The sequence below is a fragment of the Haliaeetus leucocephalus genome, unplaced genomic scaffold, assembly GCF_000737465.1.
Source record: "Haliaeetus leucocephalus isolate CR32 unplaced genomic scaffold, Haliaeetus_leucocephalus-4.0 Scaffold215, whole genome shotgun sequence".
In the NCBI taxonomy this organism is placed as follows: Eukaryota; Metazoa; Chordata; class Aves; order Accipitriformes; family Accipitridae; genus Haliaeetus; species Haliaeetus leucocephalus.
The window spans coordinates 475797-494092 of NW_010972651.1; the positions used below are offsets into that span (position 1 = coordinate 475797).

At 58.8% G+C, this 18296-nt stretch overlaps 1 protein-coding gene across 5 annotated transcripts in view; it reads left to right on the forward strand.

The window, feature by feature from the left end:
- CSNK1G2 (casein kinase 1, gamma 2) overlaps positions 1-17322 on the forward strand; it is a 46287-nt gene extending 28965 nt beyond the window's left edge. For 4 of the 5 annotated variants that reach the window (XM_010566602.1, XM_010566601.1, XM_010566603.1 and 1 more), the window contains exons 2-12: positions 345-844; positions 8837-8877; positions 9413-9482; positions 9903-10051; positions 10450-10684; positions 10909-10994; positions 11563-11647; positions 11754-11902; positions 12344-12427; positions 16095-16201; positions 16774-17322. In XM_010566602.1, the coding sequence (XP_010564904.1) occupies positions 658-844; positions 8837-8877; positions 9413-9482; positions 9903-10051; positions 10450-10684; positions 10909-10994; positions 11563-11647; positions 11754-11902; positions 12344-12427; positions 16095-16201; positions 16774-16828 (1248 nt within the window). In that variant the 5' untranslated portion in view covers positions 345-657 and the 3' untranslated portion in view covers positions 16829-17322. The remainder of the gene's footprint in view (positions 1-344; positions 845-8836; positions 8878-9412; positions 9483-9902; positions 10052-10449; positions 10685-10908; positions 10995-11562; positions 11648-11753; positions 11903-12343; positions 12428-16094; positions 16202-16773) is intronic. The other variant, XM_010566605.1, reaches the window with a different exon arrangement.
- The last annotated feature ends 974 nt before the right edge of the window (positions 17323-18296 follow it).

Below are 18296 nucleotides of genomic sequence, written 5' to 3' on the forward strand. Positions count from 1 at the left end.
GCCAGCAGCCCTTGCCTGTGGGGACATTGTTCTCCCCACGTGACTCTGCTGGCTCCGACCTGGAGATGCTCATCAAGCGTTTCACCTCCTGCCCTGGCCAGACTTTTATTTATTTATTTATGCTAGCATCTTAGACGTGGGGCACCCTGCAATGGTCCTGATACCCCAGCTTCTCCCACCTCTCAGTTGCAGCATTGTTCATCCTTGTGGGAGTTACTTGTAACGCAGGGAAGGTGTTGGAGGGCCTCTGTGGAGCTGGGGGCGGGAGCCTGGAGCCCACAACCCCCTGTTGTCCTCTGCCTCCTATTTTCCTTGTGCTAATTTTCTCCCTTTCCTTTCTGCAGCTGGGAGACTGAGGAGCCACGCTGGGAGGACCCTCTCCGCAGGATGTTCTCTCCACCAAAGAACTCCCTGTAACAGGCGATGATGACAATCCCGGCAGGACCTTGGAAAGCACTAAGATTTCAGTAGCCCAGCACCCGTGGGTGGCCGCTTATCCCTCCTTCTCCACGCCCTGTCCTCCCGTCACTCACCGCGATGGTGTATTAACCAAGAAAAGCCCTGCTTCTTTTCTTCTCCTCATCCCTCAACTTTCGGCAGCTCTGGGATTTGTATGGCAGCAGCGTAACCGTGGAGAGGCCGGGGTATCACAAACTTATGGATTTTGATAAGAGAGGAGGGAAAGGGGAGCTGGAGGAAGGTAAAAGGATGTCCAAGACAGGTGGAGGAAGGAGCAGTCATGGAAGCCGGAGTACTGGAACCAACTCGGGAGTCTTAATGGTGGGTCCCAACTTCCGGGTCGGCAAGAAGATTGGATGCGGCAATTTTGGGGAGCTCCGTCTAGGTGAGAAGGTTCTTCTTCTGTCCTCACTATACTACTTGTGCAGGGATTGCCCTGGCATCCAGCTCCTGCAGCAGGAGGAGCTGGCACATGCCTGTGACCATCAGCACAAAGGGTGTTGACTGGCCATACAGTGCTGAAGCATTGCAGGTTGTAGGTAGCCCTTGTTTCCTTTGCAGAGTGTTCTTTTCCTCAGCCCCTTCACGCTGTGCTTGATCTTTCAAAGCCCATCACAGCCTGAAGGACTGATTGCAGAGGTGTTTCCCATCTCCTCTCCATACCTGTTGCTCTTCAGGTTTGTCAGGGAAAGCATTACAGTTCAGTCCTGTCTGTTGGAAGTGGTGGTGGCCCACACAGGCCTGGGTGTTCCCCCAGTCCAGGTACACTTGGTGAGTAATGTTTCACGAGATGCCACTGTGTGGTCACCAGATCTCGTGCCCACTTGTGCACAGGGTGCTGCCCTCCCACTGTGCCACGTGCTTAGGAGAGTAGATGGAGATGGGGGCCTGTGGGGTGTTTGCTTTGCTGGGGCAAACATCTGGGGAAGAGAGTCAGTATTTTATCCTGGGTAAATTCTCCAGTTGTTGAAACTGGTTGTTTCAGAGTCTCTCCTAAAATTTTATGCAGGAGAGAGAGAAAGGGCTGAATAAAACCCAAGCACCTTCCATGGTCACTTTCCATTTTGAACCAAGTTTATCAGGAAACAGTTCAAGCAAACTCTTGTGTAGAGGGTGGGTAGGTTGCTCCACTCCCAAGGACTCGGCATGCCCCAGGAGGCTTTCATCAAGCTGTTCACTCTTTGGTTGGCATCAGGCAGCTGGGAGAGGCCTGGCAGTGCCAGGCACTGCTGTGCCAGCAGTGCAGTCTGGATGTCTCCAGGAATGCACATTGGACATGTTGATGGAGTCTCTGCCAGGCGGAGCGTTGGCCTTGGCTGCGAGTGCTATGGGAACGGGCTTGTGCCCTAGGAAGAGGGAAGAGAGCCGGTCCCCAGAGCAGGCTGGGAGCTTGACAGCTGTAGGCCTTGTTGCTCCACAATATTTTAAGCAGCGCCTTTTCAAACCAAGCCCTGAGCTAAACCTGCAGTAAATGTGGTCGTCTTGGCTGGCTGTTTGCGTGCAAAAGGAGCAGGAGGTGGGAGGCTGTTGGGAGGCGCGGCCGGCAGCCCTGGCTCAGGCACCCGTGCAGAGGGTGGGGTGAGTTTACCCACCTTGCTGTGCCGCCTCTGTCTGCGGGGAGTTAATGTTAGCTCTTCCCAGCACGACAGACTGGCTGGTGCCAGGCTAAACTGTCCTGTTCCTGAACTCCCCGATGGGATTGCCGCTTAATTGCAGAGCTTGGGAAGATGTTCTGTTTTAAAATCCAACCAAGTGGTTCTCGTATTCAGCAACGGAGGGTCTGTCTCTCCCGGTGTCGTGAAGTGCTCTGACCCTTCCTCCAGACTGAGGTATTGTGGAAGGAGAGGTATTTAGGGATTTTGCCACACCAGCTGCTCCTTTCACTACCCAGGTGGATCTGGACAGCCCCTGGGGATGCTGCACCTCCTGCTGCCAGGGCCTCCCTGCAGGGCTGGCTGGGAGGGGGTGGACAGAGGTCTCTGAGCCGTGCAGGGTCTACCTGGGTCCTTCCACCTCCTTTTCCCTGCTTGCCCATGAATGTCCCACAGTGGGTACGTGTTTCTGGGCGAGCTGTTTTCCGAGATCCTGCTCTAGGCAGGAGTCTGAAACAACTGGGGCTCTGGCTGTTGCTTTGTCTGGCGTGCTCAGCGCCGGGGGTCGGTGTGACCCCCTGCCTTGGCCTCCCCCTCGCTTTTTGAGGACTGCACCGAGGTGGACACAAGTCTAGCATGGATCTGAGGAGTGTCTGTGAAACTGGCAGTCTGGGTTGCTCAGAGCAGAGCTGCTGCAGGGACGTGGAAGCAGTTGGGCTCAGTTTGCTCATGGCTGAAGGGACAAGCAATGAGCGCTTGCTCTGGGGCTCTGCAGTGGTCAATTATTGCTGTGAGAGTTTGTCCTTGCCACGAGCAAAAGAAGCTTCTAGTCTCTTCACGTGGTTTTCCCCTGCCCTGTCACACCCTATAGTGCCTGGCCATAACATAGTAAAGGCCTGAGCACAAGATCTCATCACAGCAGTGGAAGCCACAGCTATGTGGCTTTTCTCCTAAAATCGCATCTCTGTTCCTTAGGTGTGCCTCTGAGCTGCGTCAGGGCTCAGGAATGCTTTCAGGACTTCACAGAAAGTAGGGATTCCTCCAACTGCAGATGAATGGCAAGGGACCAGAGGGATCCTGCTGTGAAGTGGTGGCATGAGCAGGAATGCTCCCCAGCTGTTGCTGGCCACTCAGTTTTCCCCTGTGAATGGAGTATTCGCACTCAAGGCAGGCTGGATGCAGAGGCAAAAGTGTAGCTTAGTGTTTAAAAGCTCCCAAATCTTCTTTGGACTTTTTTCTTTCATAAAAAAAACCCAGGAGATCTTGCAAAAACATGCTAGGAGGCGACTCCTCCAGCTCCCAGCGGTGGGGGATGGAGGAAGATGAAGTTGTCTTCCTGAAACAGGTAACACCTTGCCCAATTTCGTCACTGCGCTGAGAGGCAGGTGCTGATCTGTCGTTCTGGGTGCCTCAGCTCAGCTGCCCCAGATCGAGACAAGTGTCCTCTGAGGTGCGGAGGTGTCCAAAATCAAAAGTGATTTGTTTAAAAATAAAATTTAAAAAAAATTGGCGAAAGGCATTTTTGGGAAGCCAGAAGGGGAATGACTTGGGCAGGAGTTCTTGGCTGCCAGAGCCATGCTTGGATCCTGCCACTCCGGCTTCGTGCTGGCCTTGGCGTCCTGGGTGATACACAAACGTAGTGCCAGTCCCTGTCCCAGTCAGGCAGCACTGCTGATCAGTTCCTCGCTGTACGAGCGTGACTGGAGAGCTGAGCTGGGAGCTGGAGTGGGGTGGCTGCCCCAGTCCTCTGGTGCATGGGGTTTGGGGGGGAACCATGTGGGTGTTTAGATCATCCAGGTGGTGGGTCCTGTTACCTCCTGGTTACCATGTCCCGGTGCTTCACCCTGGGCTGGGCAGGGCACCGTGCCCCGGCCAGCACATCCAAAGTGCTTGTTCTTCCCCCTGCCAGCCTGCAGCTGTGGATGAATGCCAGCCCAGCTCCTCCTGGGGCTTTCCACAGGCAGCCCTGGGCAGCACCCGCTGCGTGCACTCCCCCGAGCTCACCCCTGCCCTGGCTGGGCAGCACCCCTGCCCATGTGCTGCATGCAGCCAGCCCGCCTCCGTGCCAGGGCTGAATGCTGCCCTCTGAAACTCAAGGCAGGAGGAAACTGGTGGCAGCAAGGGGTGACTGGAGCGTGGCTGGTGGCTCGTGTGCCCTGGCACTGGGCTATGGCCGAGTGGCGGGAGCCTGCAGCCTCCTGCCTCTGCCAGCTCCCTGTACCCCTGGGAGCGAGGCCAGCACGTACTGCTTGCAGCGAGGGTTTGTTGGAGCTGGCCTCTCTTAGCAGCTCCTCAGTGGTGCTTTGGGGTGGGCTGGGATAGGGGGAGAGAAGGAAAATCCAGACATTGACCAGAAAGGTCAAAAATAAGCCCAAAGCACCTGGGTGGTGTGCAAGACCCTTTCCCTGAGCTCTGCCTGGTGCTGGGCTGCCTCAGACCTGCACTTTGGAGCTAGCAGCTGCTGTTTGTCCAGCCATGCTGCCTGGGCAGGGGCCTCCCTGATGGCCCCCTCCTGAGCCTGGCCTGAGGCCGATGCTCAGCCCAGGAGTGGGGTATGGGGAGGGATGGGGACCCAGCAGAGGCTGCTGCTTCTGTTATTCCTGCAGTAAACTTCTGCAAATGTGCTTTTTGCCCCTTTCCTGTGCTCACCCCTCTCCCCCAGTCTGGTGCATTCATTTCTAATGGTAGCTTGGAAACACAATGTCTGTTTTCCTTCAAAGTTAAAAGCTGGAAATTAACTTATTTTTAAAAAAGTAAAACCAGCATTTTGGAAGGAATTGAATGGTGGGGGGGAGGTCCTTGTGCAGTGTATGAGCCAGCAGCAGGTCACTACTACAGCTGGGCTGGGGCCATGTCCCAGCTGAATGGTCACTTGTGAGTGCTGGGGACATTCCCAAGCTCTCTTGAGCTGTGGCTCTCACCCCTGGCCTGAAGCCTCCTGTGTACTTGCAATGGGTTACTTCTTGGGGGCCACAAAAAATATCTTCAGAGAATGCAGGCTGGGGTCAGCATGCTGCACATGACACCCTTCTCTCTTTGGCTCGGCAGAGACCTCCGTACATGTGCATGTGTGGTGAAGGGCTCAGCCACCTCTAAAAGGCGGCTGGCTGGTCAGAGCTGCAGACCCGCCACACGCTGGAGGCAGCTCATGGCTGTCTTTGGAGTAGGCTGTGGGAGAGCAGAGCCCACACGCTGCCTGCCAACTGTTCCTCTTGCCTCCCTTGCTAATGGCTCACGCTTGTTTTTCCTCTTGGTCTTTCACAGCCTCCTCTAGAGGAAGGTCAAACTCCAAAATAACTTCTTCTTTTTTTTTTTTTTTTTTTTTTTATTCCAATGGTATTAAAACCCAATGCTCCAAGGAACTGTCAGTACTTGGACTGATGCAGCTGGTGTTGCTGGGGCTGCGGTGCTTGCAGTGCTGGGCTGGTGCCCGGCCGCCTTCGCACAGAGCTGCCTTCTCCTGCACTCCTCGACTGCATTGCCTGGGGACCAGAGAAGCCAAATTGCTGGTCCCAGTGCCTAGACACAACTCCATGCTCCTGCTGCAACCAGGGCTGTAGTGGAGAGGCTCCCGGCATGGTCAGTGTGGTGCTGTGCCCCACGCTGTGCCACGACCAAGGGGCAGCACCAGGCAGAGGGGCTGGCACAGGGGAAGCCATTTGGATGGGGATCTGGTTGGGAGCCCGGCACAGAGCCCGGCTCCTCCTCAGGCCACCGTGATGTGCAGGAGCAGGTGCTGAACTCCACTGCTGCCAAATCCGCCTTCGCGAGGGAGATGATTTGGGTGTTAGCGCAGGGTTAAGAGAAAGCCACAGCCACGTCCGGCTTTTAAACACGATAGGGACCCCAGGTCTGGCCACCTCCTCTTGGCTATGATCAGACATGCCGAGTCTTGCAGGTGTTGGCAGCTGGATTCAGAGGTGCCGCCAGCACTGAGCAGGGCAAAGGCCTCTCTGCAAATGCAAATATTTGCTTTCTGCCGCCCATCTTGATGCTTTTCTCTTTTTTTTTTTTCTTTCAAAAGCACATTTTCTTCTATGAATCCTGCAGTGCTGCCTGCTTGAGTCCTCCCCGGGGCGGTCCATAGACTCCAACACATTTTAGGTGTTAAAGTTATCATCGTTAGTGAGCGCTCAGCGGAGCGGGCAGCATGGGGGCGGCCATGGGAGCTGCTCCAGGAGCTGGAGTGGGGAGTTCGCCAGCATAGGCTGGGCCCTGCTGGGGGAAGGACCCCACAGCCCTCTCTCCTTGCTCTTTCACTTTTTCTTTCCTGTTGCTTTGTTTTTCTTCATGATAGGCCAGTTCTGCTCTTTGCACGTTCTTTTGTCAGGGAAGAGGATGGTGGTGGTTAGACAGCAGCAATGATCCATGCTTTCTCTGCTCCCCCATCTTTTCTATCAGCTTTGTCCAAGCCCTCTGAGCATTACAGGAAGGGAGGATCCATGGGGATATCAAATGATTTGGACTTGTTTCTTGGGCTGGGAGAGGGCTGCCAGCTCCCAGAGCATTTTTGCGGGTAGCTTTCTCTGCCAGCAAGCCACAGGGGGGCCAGCGTGGTGGGGACAGGACAGATGCCATGTAACAGGGACGGGGTGGACCTCACCCAGCACAGCACTGCTGCGGATGCTCCTGCCTCCTTCCATTCTCCCTCCCTACTGTGCTGAGCCATTTTTGCAGTGCACCTCTGGCAGGGTGGCAGGTATCCTGCCGTGGGTCTTTTTTCCCTCTTTAGACCCAGCCTAACCTCAGGGAGAATCCAGCTGAGTTTTTTGGTTGCACGTTACTGCCCTGAAGGCAGCAGTGATTTTTTTGGACTGAACTGTACAGCCCTGAGGCCAGAGCCCACCTTAGCTGGGGAGCACGTGGGGACCCTGTGCCACTGTCGCAGGCAGGGCCATGCCTGCCTGGCTGGGCTCTGCCTACCCCTGCATCTCAGCTGATGCATGTAGCTGTTTTGCTCTCCCTTGCAATTGTTTGCAAAACACAGAGGTCCTGGTGTGTGGAAGATAAGCTGCCTGCATGCACTTCTCCTGGCCGGCTTGCTGCCTTCTCTCCCTGTTAAGTCGTTGGGAGGTGACTGCTTATGGGAGGGGTGAGGGAGCTGCACTGGGGTCCATCAAGATTTCAGTTCTTCCCTGCCCCAATCAAGTTCCCAATGAACTGAGAGTTTCCTTGAGCTCTGGAGCCACGGATCTGGGGGATATCCTACCTCCTCCCCAACAAACGTCAGTCCGTGATGGGCCAAAAACCCTCAGTCTGGCATACGCTTGTGTTAGCCAGACATTTCTCCCTTGCAAATCACCTACTTCCTAATCGCTGTGAAGTGATTTGGTTTTGCAGAGGCAGGAGACAAAGTGGCTTGGCAGCAGTTCCCTGGGGTGGGAGAGGGTCAGCGAGGCAGCAGGATTGAGCCCCTCCTTGGCTGCAGAGCCTGTCCCTGGGAGGAGCCGCTCCATTAATATCTCCCATTCATCCCTCTTCCCGTAATCCTGCCGCTGACTCTGGCGCTCAGCAGCTGGCTCTGATGTCACCCGACGAGGATTTATTGCTGCTTCAGGTGGAGAGCAGCAGTCGGAGCAGATGAAATCTTATGCCAGGAGGAGCTTGTTCCCTGAGCAAATTGCTTGGAGAAAATCCGAGGAGACAGATGCAGCTCCATCAGATACGCACATGCCAGGCAGTGGGATCGCGTGTCTGCTGGCTCTGCGTGCAGTGGAAGGGAACCTGCTGCAGTTAACTCCCATCTCCCCGGTGTCATGAAGGGGCCTCAAATGTTTCTGTAAAACTCTTCAGTCTTTGCCTTTATGGACCTGGGGCAGAGATTGTACTGATGCTTCCCAGGTGTAACACCTTCCTCATGCCCTCCTGGCTCTCTGGGGTGAACAGGGTGATGTGCGGACACCGTTAGTTCAGCCTTTCTGTAGTTATGGGTGTGAAAACTCCTGTGAAGGTGCTGAGCTCTCTAGGAAGTCATTTACAGGGTTTTGAGGTAGCATGGCTGCCCTTTCAGCTCTCCTGAAGAGCTCCTGGAAGCAGTCGTCTGGCCTTCCCCACAGCACATCGGTGCCATCAGCTCCTCCTCGTATAGTCTGGGCCATGCTGTGGGTCTGCTTCTGGCTTCCCCTGCACCCTTGGGTGGGTGGGAGCATCCCGAAGGATGAGGCTGAGCCATATACATGTGCACACACACACGCACACACACGTGTGCCATCCCCAGGAGTGTCCTAAGCTCTGGGGAAGGGATTTCCACCTACCTGTGATGTCTTCAAACCACTGCCAGCTGCAGTGCCTCAAGCTGCCCCAGTGCTCTTGAGGGTCCTTCCTCCCTGCCAACCTCTGTGTGGTCCTGCCACCCACGAAGCAGTGTCCCCTGACTCTGGACAGCCCTCCCAGAGCAGGGCAGCCCCTCTCCATGCAGGGCTGTGGCTGGGAGAAAGAGCAAGTCCCAGCCTTGTTCCTGCCTTGGCCAGTCACATCCCTGCAGGCCCAGACTGGGATGCTGCCCCCCTCCCAGCAGACTTGGCTCCAGCCCCCCAGCAGCCTGCCCATCCCAGAGGAATCCACCTACCCCATCTGGGGGTAATTAACAGGCATGTTGCAACTCCCCACAGTGGGTTCCTGCTCCTGCTCATGCCTTGAGGCCTGTTTATGTATTGTGGGAGCCACCGAACCTGTTCTGGACATTCTGCAGCCCAGGAGCCCTCGGGGACTGCGGTGGGTGTGATGTGGGGTTAATGTAAAGGTTCACTTGTTTTCAGTTGCCTTTTTTGTGTCTCTCCCTGCAGGAAAGAACCTCTACACGAATGAATACGTAGCTATCAAATTGGTGAGTCCCTCCGGTGGTCGGGGGTGGTGATGTTCAGGCCGCCTGGGAAGCAGATTGTTCACCCTCCCCAGGTTGTTAGAGCGGGTCAAGCCGAGCGGGTTGCAGTATGTGGTGGATGGGTGGGTGCGCAGGGAAGCTGTGCTCACTGCTAGGAATTGAGGGCAGGCAAAGCAACACGCGTCATTGCAGGTGGGGTGATCTGGGCCCGGGGAGAGAAGAGCTAGGTCTTTGCTTCTCCAGGACCTCCCTGTGGCCTGTGCTGCACTCAGCCGGTGGCAGCGGCAGAGAGACCTCCAGGAGAGGGTGGTCCCCACTGATACCTGCTCCCATTAGTGTCTGCCCCAGCACCCGGATCTCTCTGGAGGGGCTGGATCTGTCTCCCATATGGGCTGGTTTTCTCTCGTTGTCCCCTGAGGCTCTCATCTCAACCGCAGATGTTCTCAGTCCAGCATGTGAAGGAGGTGTCTGACACCCAGACCTCCCTAACATCCTGCTCCCTGCAACAGACTTAACTGTTCTCCTTCTCTCCTCCAAGGAACCCATAAAATCCCGGGCCCCCCAGCTGCACCTGGAGTATCGGTTCTACAAACAGCTCGGCAATGCAGGTATGGGGCCAGGCTGAGCTGCCATGGGGAGCTGGCTGCCTGGGCGACCCTGCTAGGAAAGGGAGGCTTCCTATAAATGTGACTGCAACTTCACTCCCCGGCCTGAGCAGCTCCTGCCCATCTGCTCGGCTGGGAGAGGCCGATTTTACACAAAGCCACATCTAATCTTTGATCCCTTTTTATTTAGTTCTTTCCCCCCACCTCCCCCGCAGCAGAGTCAGGGATGCAGATGGAGCTGCCTCCTTTGCCCTTGTGCCAAGAGCAGAGCCACTGTGGTGCCGAGGGAGGGCAGTGCAGAGACATCCCCCCCCATCTGCAGCCCCCTGTCCCAACTCCAGCAGTGGCATGGCTGTGACAGCGTGGCTGTGTGCTGCTCAGCCCTGTTGCAATCCCTGACAACCCCTGCTCTGTCTCTTGCAGAAGGAATTCCTCAGGTTTACTACTTTGGCCCCTGCGGGAAGTACAATGCCATGGTGTTGGAGCTGCTAGGACCCAGCCTAGAAGATCTCTTTGATCTGTGTGATCGGACCTTCACACTCAAGACCGTCCTGATGATCGCGATCCAGCTGGTGAGCACGGCATCTCCACCTCACCTGTGGCTCTGCACAGCTCACCCCGGCCCGCCTAGCCGCAGACTGCCCCAAGGGAGCGGGGTGATGTGTGGGCACAGTGGCTGCGTGGGGACCCTGCAGGGAAGGGGAGGGGAAGGACAGGTGAACCAGCGCCCGGCAGGCCACAGGAGGCACTGCCTGCTGGCACATGCCAGACCACCTCCCTCCATACCTCACCCTCTCCCTGGTGTAGGAGGGCTCTCCCTCACCCCCTCTGAGCACAAACAAGCGTCTCTCACTGTGTGTCCGAGATGCGGCCGGACTGAGGTTGTCCCCCAGGGAAGGAGGGTGCAGGGAGGCATGCAGGACACACGGTGCATCTCTGCTGTGGTGCTGACATCTCCTGCTGCCCCCAGATCACACGGATGGAGTACGTCCACACCAAAAGCCTGATCTACAGAGACGTCAAGCCAGAGAACTTCCTGGTGGGGCGGCCGGGCAGCAAGCGGCAGCACACCATCCACATCATCGATTTTGGCCTGGCCAAAGAGTATATTGACCCCGAGACCAAAAAACACATCCCCTACCGAGAGCACAAGAGCCTGACAGGGACAGCACGCTACATGAGCATCAACACCCACCTCGGGAAAGGTGTGTGCGCACCGTGTGGCCAGCCCTGCCTCTTGGCCAAAAGGGAGAGGGAAGGGGACTACAGGGTGTGAGCTCCCCCCTGCCAGAGGTGGGGCTGGGGACAAACTGCCTCTCCTGCTTTTCAGCCTGGGATGTTGGCAGGGGACTTGGGGTGCTGCAGGGTCTGGTGGGGACACAGACAGTGGCTGTAGTGGGAACATGCCCGTGTCTCTTCCTCCATGCAGAACAAAGCCGCAGGGACGACCTGGAAGCATTAGGGCACATGTTTATGTACTTCCTCCGCGGGAGCCTCCCTTGGCAAGGCCTCAAGGTAACTGCCAGCTTCCGCTGTCCCTGGGCACGTGTCACGACTTGGACAGACCAGGGAGTCGTGTTGAATTCAGAATTCCTTGCAGAGTTCGTTGTTAGGCAGAACTTGCCCCACCACAATGTTTGAAGCATTAACTCTTTCAGTCTCTTACAGCACAGCTGCCCCGTGGGTCTGGCTCTGCCCTGGCATGGGCGGCATCATGGAGGGAGGAGAAGCTCTGGCCCCCAGGGTGTTGGAGGGTTGGCATCCCACCAGATGCAGGGGCTGTTGCTCTGAGGTCTGTGCCAGGCCCCTGCTATGCTGAGTGGCTGTAGGTGTCCCCCTCTCTGTGTCCCCCCACTTTGCGGGTATCCCAGCTGCTCTCACAGTGGCTGTCCTGGAACCGCACGCCCTGGTGTTCATCCTCCAGACCTGCCTTGGGTGAGGGTATTCCCTGGGAATGAGCTCTTGCTGTTAGCTGGAAAAGGGGGACCAAGAAACCGTTTGTGGTGTGACCTCTCTGACCTGACCTTCCCCTCTCTGACCTGACCTTCCCCTCTCATGCTGACCTGCTCCTTGCCTCTGCCAGGCTGACACGCTAAAGGAGAGGTATCAGAAGATCGGCGACACCAAAAGAGCCACTCCAGTGGAGGTGCTCTGTGAGAACTTCCCAGGTGAGGGCACTCTACATGGCCTGTCCCTGTCCCCAGCCTGGCCCCAGAGCCTGCTGGCCTGGCATCTTGTCCCCCTGCCCCAACTGAGCCCACCCTGTTCCTGCAGAGGAGATGGCCACGTACTTGCGCTATGTGCGGCGGCTGGATTTCTTCGAGAAGCCTGACTACGACTACCTGCGGAAGCTCTTCACAGACTTGTTCGAGAGGAACGGTTACGTGTTCGACTATGAATACGACTGGGCAGGGAAACCACTGGTGAGTGGCGAGGGAGCTGGGTCGGGCAGAGGGTGCTGGGCCCCAGGGCACCGAGGGGGCGGTGGGTAGCATGATGGGGAGTCAGCATGGTCTGTGGCAGCAGCCAGGGAGGATGCAGGTCGGCAGTTGTCCCTGCCATGCATGTCCGTGCCTGACAGATCAGCTCCACCAGTCCTCACCAGACACCAGCAGCCAGCTCCAAGCTGGGGCTGTTGTGCCAATGAGTTAAAGCTGTGACACAGAAATTTGAGGCTTCTGGAGCTAAAAGGAACCCAGCAGTCACGTTGGCACCTCGTGGTGCTGCTGGGGCCGGGATGGGGGCTGGGATCGGGCCCCAATTCTGGGGTATTCTGCATGTTTGGCCAGAGATTGGATCAGGGGGTGTGGGGCGGTGGTAGGACTGCTGTGCTGTGGCTGATGTTGTCTTTGTCATGTCCCCAGCCCACTCCCATTGGCACGATGCACAGCGAGGTGCAGGTGCAGCCACCGAACAGAGACAAAGCACAGCCACACACCAAACACCAGGTGAGTGGCGGCACTGCCCCGGCTGGAGCACGGGACCACGGTCTTGCGCTGGTCGGGTTTTCTGCTCCACAGACCCACAGAGCCCAGCAGGGCCTCTGGATGGAGGAAGGGACTGGGACATCCTTTTTTTCCTCAGTGCTGTCTGTGGGAGGGCTTCCTCCCTGCTGGTCTGGGTCTGTGGCTAGCAGGGGGACCAAGGCAGTGGCCCTTGTGCCAGGTGGCCTGGCAGAAGTGGGAGGAAGCAGCCGTGGGAGGCTGTAGCATGGCGGGGAAGCGCCAGGCCTGGGCTTCAGCTGGGAAGCTGCAGGGTTTAGTGCTGGCCGGTGGGTGTGGGCACGGTACAGGCTGAGCCACCTTGTTCTAAGGAAGATGTCCCCAGTGCCGCGTCCCCACGGGGGTAACTTGCTGCTCTGTTCACGGTGCCACTTTCATCAATGGGGCAGGGACACGGGACAAGGGAGGGGGCTGCCTGGGCCTCGGAGGGGTTCATGGGGCAGCTTGGCAGTGTGTGGCCCTGTGCCGGGGAGAGAGGCTGGCTTTGCCCTGGGAACTGGCAGGGCACATGGGGCCGAGCTGGGAGCAGCCGCGGGCAGGGAGATGGGCAGAGCTGTGCAGGCAGCTCCCTGCCTGGGCTGCTGTGGGAAAGGACCATGCTGCCCGGCCCTTCTCTGGTGCCGTGGCCTGTCCTACCCTGGTGAAGGAAACACGGCTTTGGGACTGCTGCCATCAAGAGCAAACCTCATGCGTTTCCCCAGCGTCCCCCTCGTCCTCTTGCCTTGAACTTCCACGGGGAGCAGAGCACCCGCAAACACGCTGGAACCAAGGGTGCAGCATCCTGTCCTCCCTCACCCATGTATCGGCCCAACAGTGCCCCTTGCTGCTCCTGGTCAAGCACAGGGAGCCTGGGACAGCCCTGGCTCTCACTGGCCAGCAGCTGGGCAGCACTTCCTTAGGGAGAGGACAACGTCTTCAAAGTGCCTCTGGCTTGTTACTGGGAACTTGCTCCCAGTAAGGTCTGCTTTCTGCCTCCAGCATCTGAGGGATGCTGTGTTCGACATCCCTTCTCGAGAGCAGTGGGAAAAGCAAAGCACAAAACTCCCACAGCGTGGGAGCAGTTTCCAACCTGGGAATGCAGGGGCCCCCAGCAGCTGTGGGCCTGTGCCATACTCACCATGGCGAGGGTTTGGGAGCAGGGTGCTCCCTCGCTGTGGGACAGCTAAGGAGCCTGTGCCCTCGAGGAGCAGCACAGCTCGCTTCCTCACAGTCACCCCGCAAAGATCTGCGTCGGCCTCAGAACATTGCGCTCACAGGAGAGTGGCCGGCAGCATTGCCTTGGCCTGGTTGCATCTCCCCACACAGCGAGCGGCACTGCTGTCCCAGCCTGCTCTGAAATGCAGCCACCAGCCCTATGTGGGGCTGGCCGTGCTCTGTGGGGTGCTGTGCCCTCAGCTGCCCAGAGAGGACATGCCCAGAGCCCAGCTCCATTGCTGGGGGCGTGGGTGTGCGTGTATGTGGCAGGGAGGATGCAGACCCATGGTGTCACTGCGGGGACCACTCCGGGGAGCCGCCAGGACGGTGCTGTGCGAGTGCCCTCCGCAATCACAAACTCGAGCTGCTCCGGTCATGTTTTTGCTTTTGCATGTCTTATTTTCTCGACTCCCTTTGCCACTCTTCTCCCTGCCCCTTCCCTCCACCTCTCCCTTCTCTTCCCCATTCTTCCTCTTTTCTTTTGTTTCTTTTCATTCTGTTCCTCCTGCCTGTCGCGAGCAGCCGCCCGAGGGGACGGAGTTGTGGGATCCTCAGGCCGGTGGGCAGCCTGCCGAGGAGCCTTTGGGAGCTCACCTGGCAGCCGGCAGGCTCGGGGGGTCCGTCCAGGTACATGCAACCACGCGCCGAGGGCAGGGGCGGGCATGGGAGGGAGCAGAGCCAACCTGCACCACGCGACCTGCCTGCACAGCCGGGCGCGGGCCAACGTGTGTCTGCTGGCCGTGCCAGGGGATCAGCCCTGCTCCCCTGCCCTGGGGCGGCATCGAGGCCACGCATGCCCAGGGTCTTGCCTAGGCTGCAACACGTGCTGCCCTGTCCCTGTGGTGCGTGATGCTCACAGCTCGCAGACGAGGCTGGTGCTGCTTCCCAGCGTGCTGCTGGGCTCCCTTGGTGCTGCCGGTGGGACTTGGAGGGCGGTTAGAGATGGATGAGGTGCTGGCTCTGTGCCATGCGTTGGCACGAGCAGCCAGGTGGGCACTGGGTTCTGCTCCCAGTGCTGCTCATCCCAGCAGTGCCGGACAATGCGGCCTTATCCCATGCGGGGACTCCCCTGTGCCTTCCTTGACTGGAGCGACGGCTTCGAGTCCTGCTTCTCCTCCCTTTCCGTGGGCAGTCCTCGGCCTCATCTCCCCGCCTCGGTCCTGCGCTCACGCCGTCGGCCACGTGCTCGCCGCCCTCGCAGCCTCTGCCGCTCAGCCCCTCTTGGGCTGGTGGGGTCCAGCCCACGTGGATGGTGGGGCATCCATGATGGGTCCCCCCGCCCCGGCTGGGTCCGCGCTGCTTCCTCCGTCTCTGCTTCCGTCCCTGCCGCTGCTGCTCGTTCCTGCTGCTCCGTGGTGAATCTCTGCTGGTGCTCGGTCCCAGGCTCGGGCCCGGCTCCCGCCGCTGCTGTTGCAGGGTCAGGGCAGACCGTGGGGCCAGCTTGTTCTCTGCCCTGCTCCTCCTGTACCACATCCCCTACCTGCCACGGTGGCTGCTCCCCGCTCTCGCTCTGCAAACCCCCACCCCGTCTTCCGCCTGCACCCGGCACTGCAGGGGGGGTGTTGGTGACGCACAGGGGTCTCTGGGCTTGTTTCAGGGGGCTGTAGCTTGACGTAGCCCTGCTGGCTGGGCACTGTGGCTGTCAGATGGCAGCTCCTCCATGAGTCTGGGTAAGGCCGATCCTCCTTGCCAGGGACGAGCAGCTTGGCAATCCTTTGGCCTGTGCATCCCCAGGGAGCTCCTGGCTTTGCCTGGGGGCAGCAGGTGCAGGAGGGGGGTTTCAGGCAAGTCCCAGTTGTCTATGCCAACCCCGTCCTTGCTTTGGTGATTTGGATCTCCTCCCGGCCCTGGCACTGTGCACGGCCCCTCTGCCCCAGCGAGCGGGCAGGAGCTCAGGGGCACCTTGAGGCCGGCAGGAGCCTGCAGGGTGGGCACTGGGCTGAGTCCCACAGGGCCCAGCGGTGCTGGGGCTTGGGGCTGGGGAGCAAGAGCTGTGTCTAGTTGCTTGCCATGTGGCCGTGGCAAGGTCTCCTTGGAGCTAACAAACAGCCTCGTGGGGCCATGTCTCCTGGGCGTGTTGGAGCTGGTTGCCAGCGAGCCCCTCTCCTGGCAGGGTGTGCAGGCGTTCCCAGGAGCTGGGATCCTCCCAGAGACACCGAGGGGATCGAATGCCTCTATGCGATGGGGCTGCTTGGGAGTGCTCAGCACTGAGGCTGAGCACCCACTGTCCGGGTGAGGGCATCGTCCTGCTGCCCTGTGTGGGGACCTCGGTGCTCCTGGCTCACGCAGGGCCGGGGGGGCTGTGCCGCCTCCTGGGGCTGCACCTCTGCAGGACACAGCTGCCGCGGAGTGGGGGACGAGGCTAAGGACCGGCCTGTGCCCCGTGGGCCGCCCCACACTGACGCTTGCCTCTCCCCAGGTGATGAGCTCCACCAACGGAGAGCTGAACACGGACGACCCGACGGCAGGACATTCAAACGCCCCCATCACAGCCCCCACCGAGGTGGAGGTGACAGACGATACAAAGTAAGGACACAGCCCCACTGCCTCCCTCTCATCGGGGCCGGGATGAACGCGGGTTTTGGCAGATGCCCTGCGATGTGCGATGCCTTGTCCAGTCCCCTCCAGGGAGAAACAGCCCAGGCCTAGAGCGAGTAACTACCACTCTTCCCTGGCACTCCACGAGGGGTGTCCCTGCAGGGCCACCGCCACTCCCGGCCCCTTCACACCTCGCCCTGCCCAGCCCCGACGCTCGTGCGTGCACGGATCTGGGGCCATCCCTTTTCCGGGAGCCCCTGCCTGGCCCCGGCTCTGGCCACTGGCATTTGCTGTGGCTGGCGTTGCCTGCCGTGGCCAGTGTCACTTGTCCTGGCCGGTGTCACTCGCTGTGGCAGGTATCATTTGCCATGGCCGTTGCGGTGCTCCCAGTCCAGCTGCTGCCACGTACCAGGGGCACTTCCTGGAGCAGCTCTGCCCACGGGGTCTCACCAACACGCTGAGGGGCTTCCGTCCCCGCCACCGGTTCTGCCCTGACCACAGGGCTGCTGAGCCCATCCCTGTCCAGGCCCGGGCGCTGATGGGGTCCCCTCCGTCCCCAGGTGCTGCTGTTTCTTCAAAAGAAGGAAGAGGAAAACCACCAAGCGTCGCAAGTGAGCTGCCGGGGCCGGGTGGAGCGGCGTGCGCGATGGCTCCTCTCCCTCTGGCCGTGGCTGGATCTTGACCTGCGGAGCCGGTGCCGGCGGCCCCTCAGTTTGGACGGGGACGGGGGGAGGCCGAGCTGGACGGCCTCCCCCAGCGCCCCACGCGCAGGCGGGGAGCGGGGCCTCCCCAAACTGCTTGTCCTCTCCTCCGCCACTCGCCCAGCGCGTGGCCGTTTACTCGAACCAAGCCCGACTTCGCTGAAGTTCCTGCGTCCGTCAAAACGAAAAAAAAAAAAAAAAAAACCCCGAAACAAATCCACAGCGTCACTTGCTTTTGAGTCTATAACTAGTTTGAAAATGGGGATCAACTCTACAGACTCTGAACCGTCGCTGTCAGAAGAAGCAGAAGACAATTTCGAGAGCAGTGGGCTAAGGAGGAATTTTTTTTTTTTTTTTTTTCTGTTGCTTCTTTGTCTCTTAAGTTAATTTAAAGTGAGTCTCGGTGCAGAGTGCTGAGTTGTCAGTCTTTGACCGTCATCTTCAGTGTTACCGAATTCTGCTCTTCCTTTAGTCCCCCCCCACCCCGCGTCCCCCATTGGGTGTCCCCCCCTTCGTTAACGCCTTTGATGACGAGCGGTGCGGTCTCTGGTACGGTGAGAGGTGCTGGGGTGCGTGCGGGGGGAGGGGCAGGGTGGGGAGGAAATGCGTTTACAGTTCATTTTACGATGCACTTTTGCTAGCAATACAGGCGAAGTTTGGTCTTGCCAGGAACAGGTCAAGGAATCCTGGGGGCTGGGGGACGTGGGGACAGGGACGGCCGGGCACCGGACTGCCGCGGCCACTGCCAGGGTCACCTGGCTGAGACCAAAGGGACCCGTGAAGGGAGCTGGCAGCGCACGGAGGAAAAGCAAAGCAGCCTCATCTCTGGCGCTGGGATGTCTTACGGCTCCATGCATTTCCTTGACAGTTTTAGGTATTTGCAGCGGCGCAGGGGCAGTGGTTTTTTTTTTGGCCTCTTTAGTTTTTCAGACCGTTTGCTGCGTGTCAAAGCGGGCCCCGGCGTTGCTCTCCAGGGCGGCAGCAGGCGCAGGGTGGGCCATGGCCAGGGTGGGCAGGCATGGAGGCACACGGCGAAGGGCGTCAGGGTGGGCCGACACTGCCGGAGCTGCTGGTGTGGCGTCCTGCCGCCTGCGCTGGGGAAAACCTGGAGTTTTTGCAACTTACACACAAATGCATGGACATGAACACGAACACAGAGAGATCCACACACACGGAGACACCCCCGCCACCGCTCCCCTGTTCCTCACCACCCCCAGGGCACTGCAGCTTCCCCACATGACTGAACCCGTGCGCTGTTGTGTGTATTGATCGTGACACATTGGGGGGGGGGGAAGGCACACTTTTACTTATCTTTACCAAAACCCTGTTGTTCTGCCCCAAGAGAGGGGCTGAGGCTGTGCTGAGGCTTTGGGGGGGGGGGA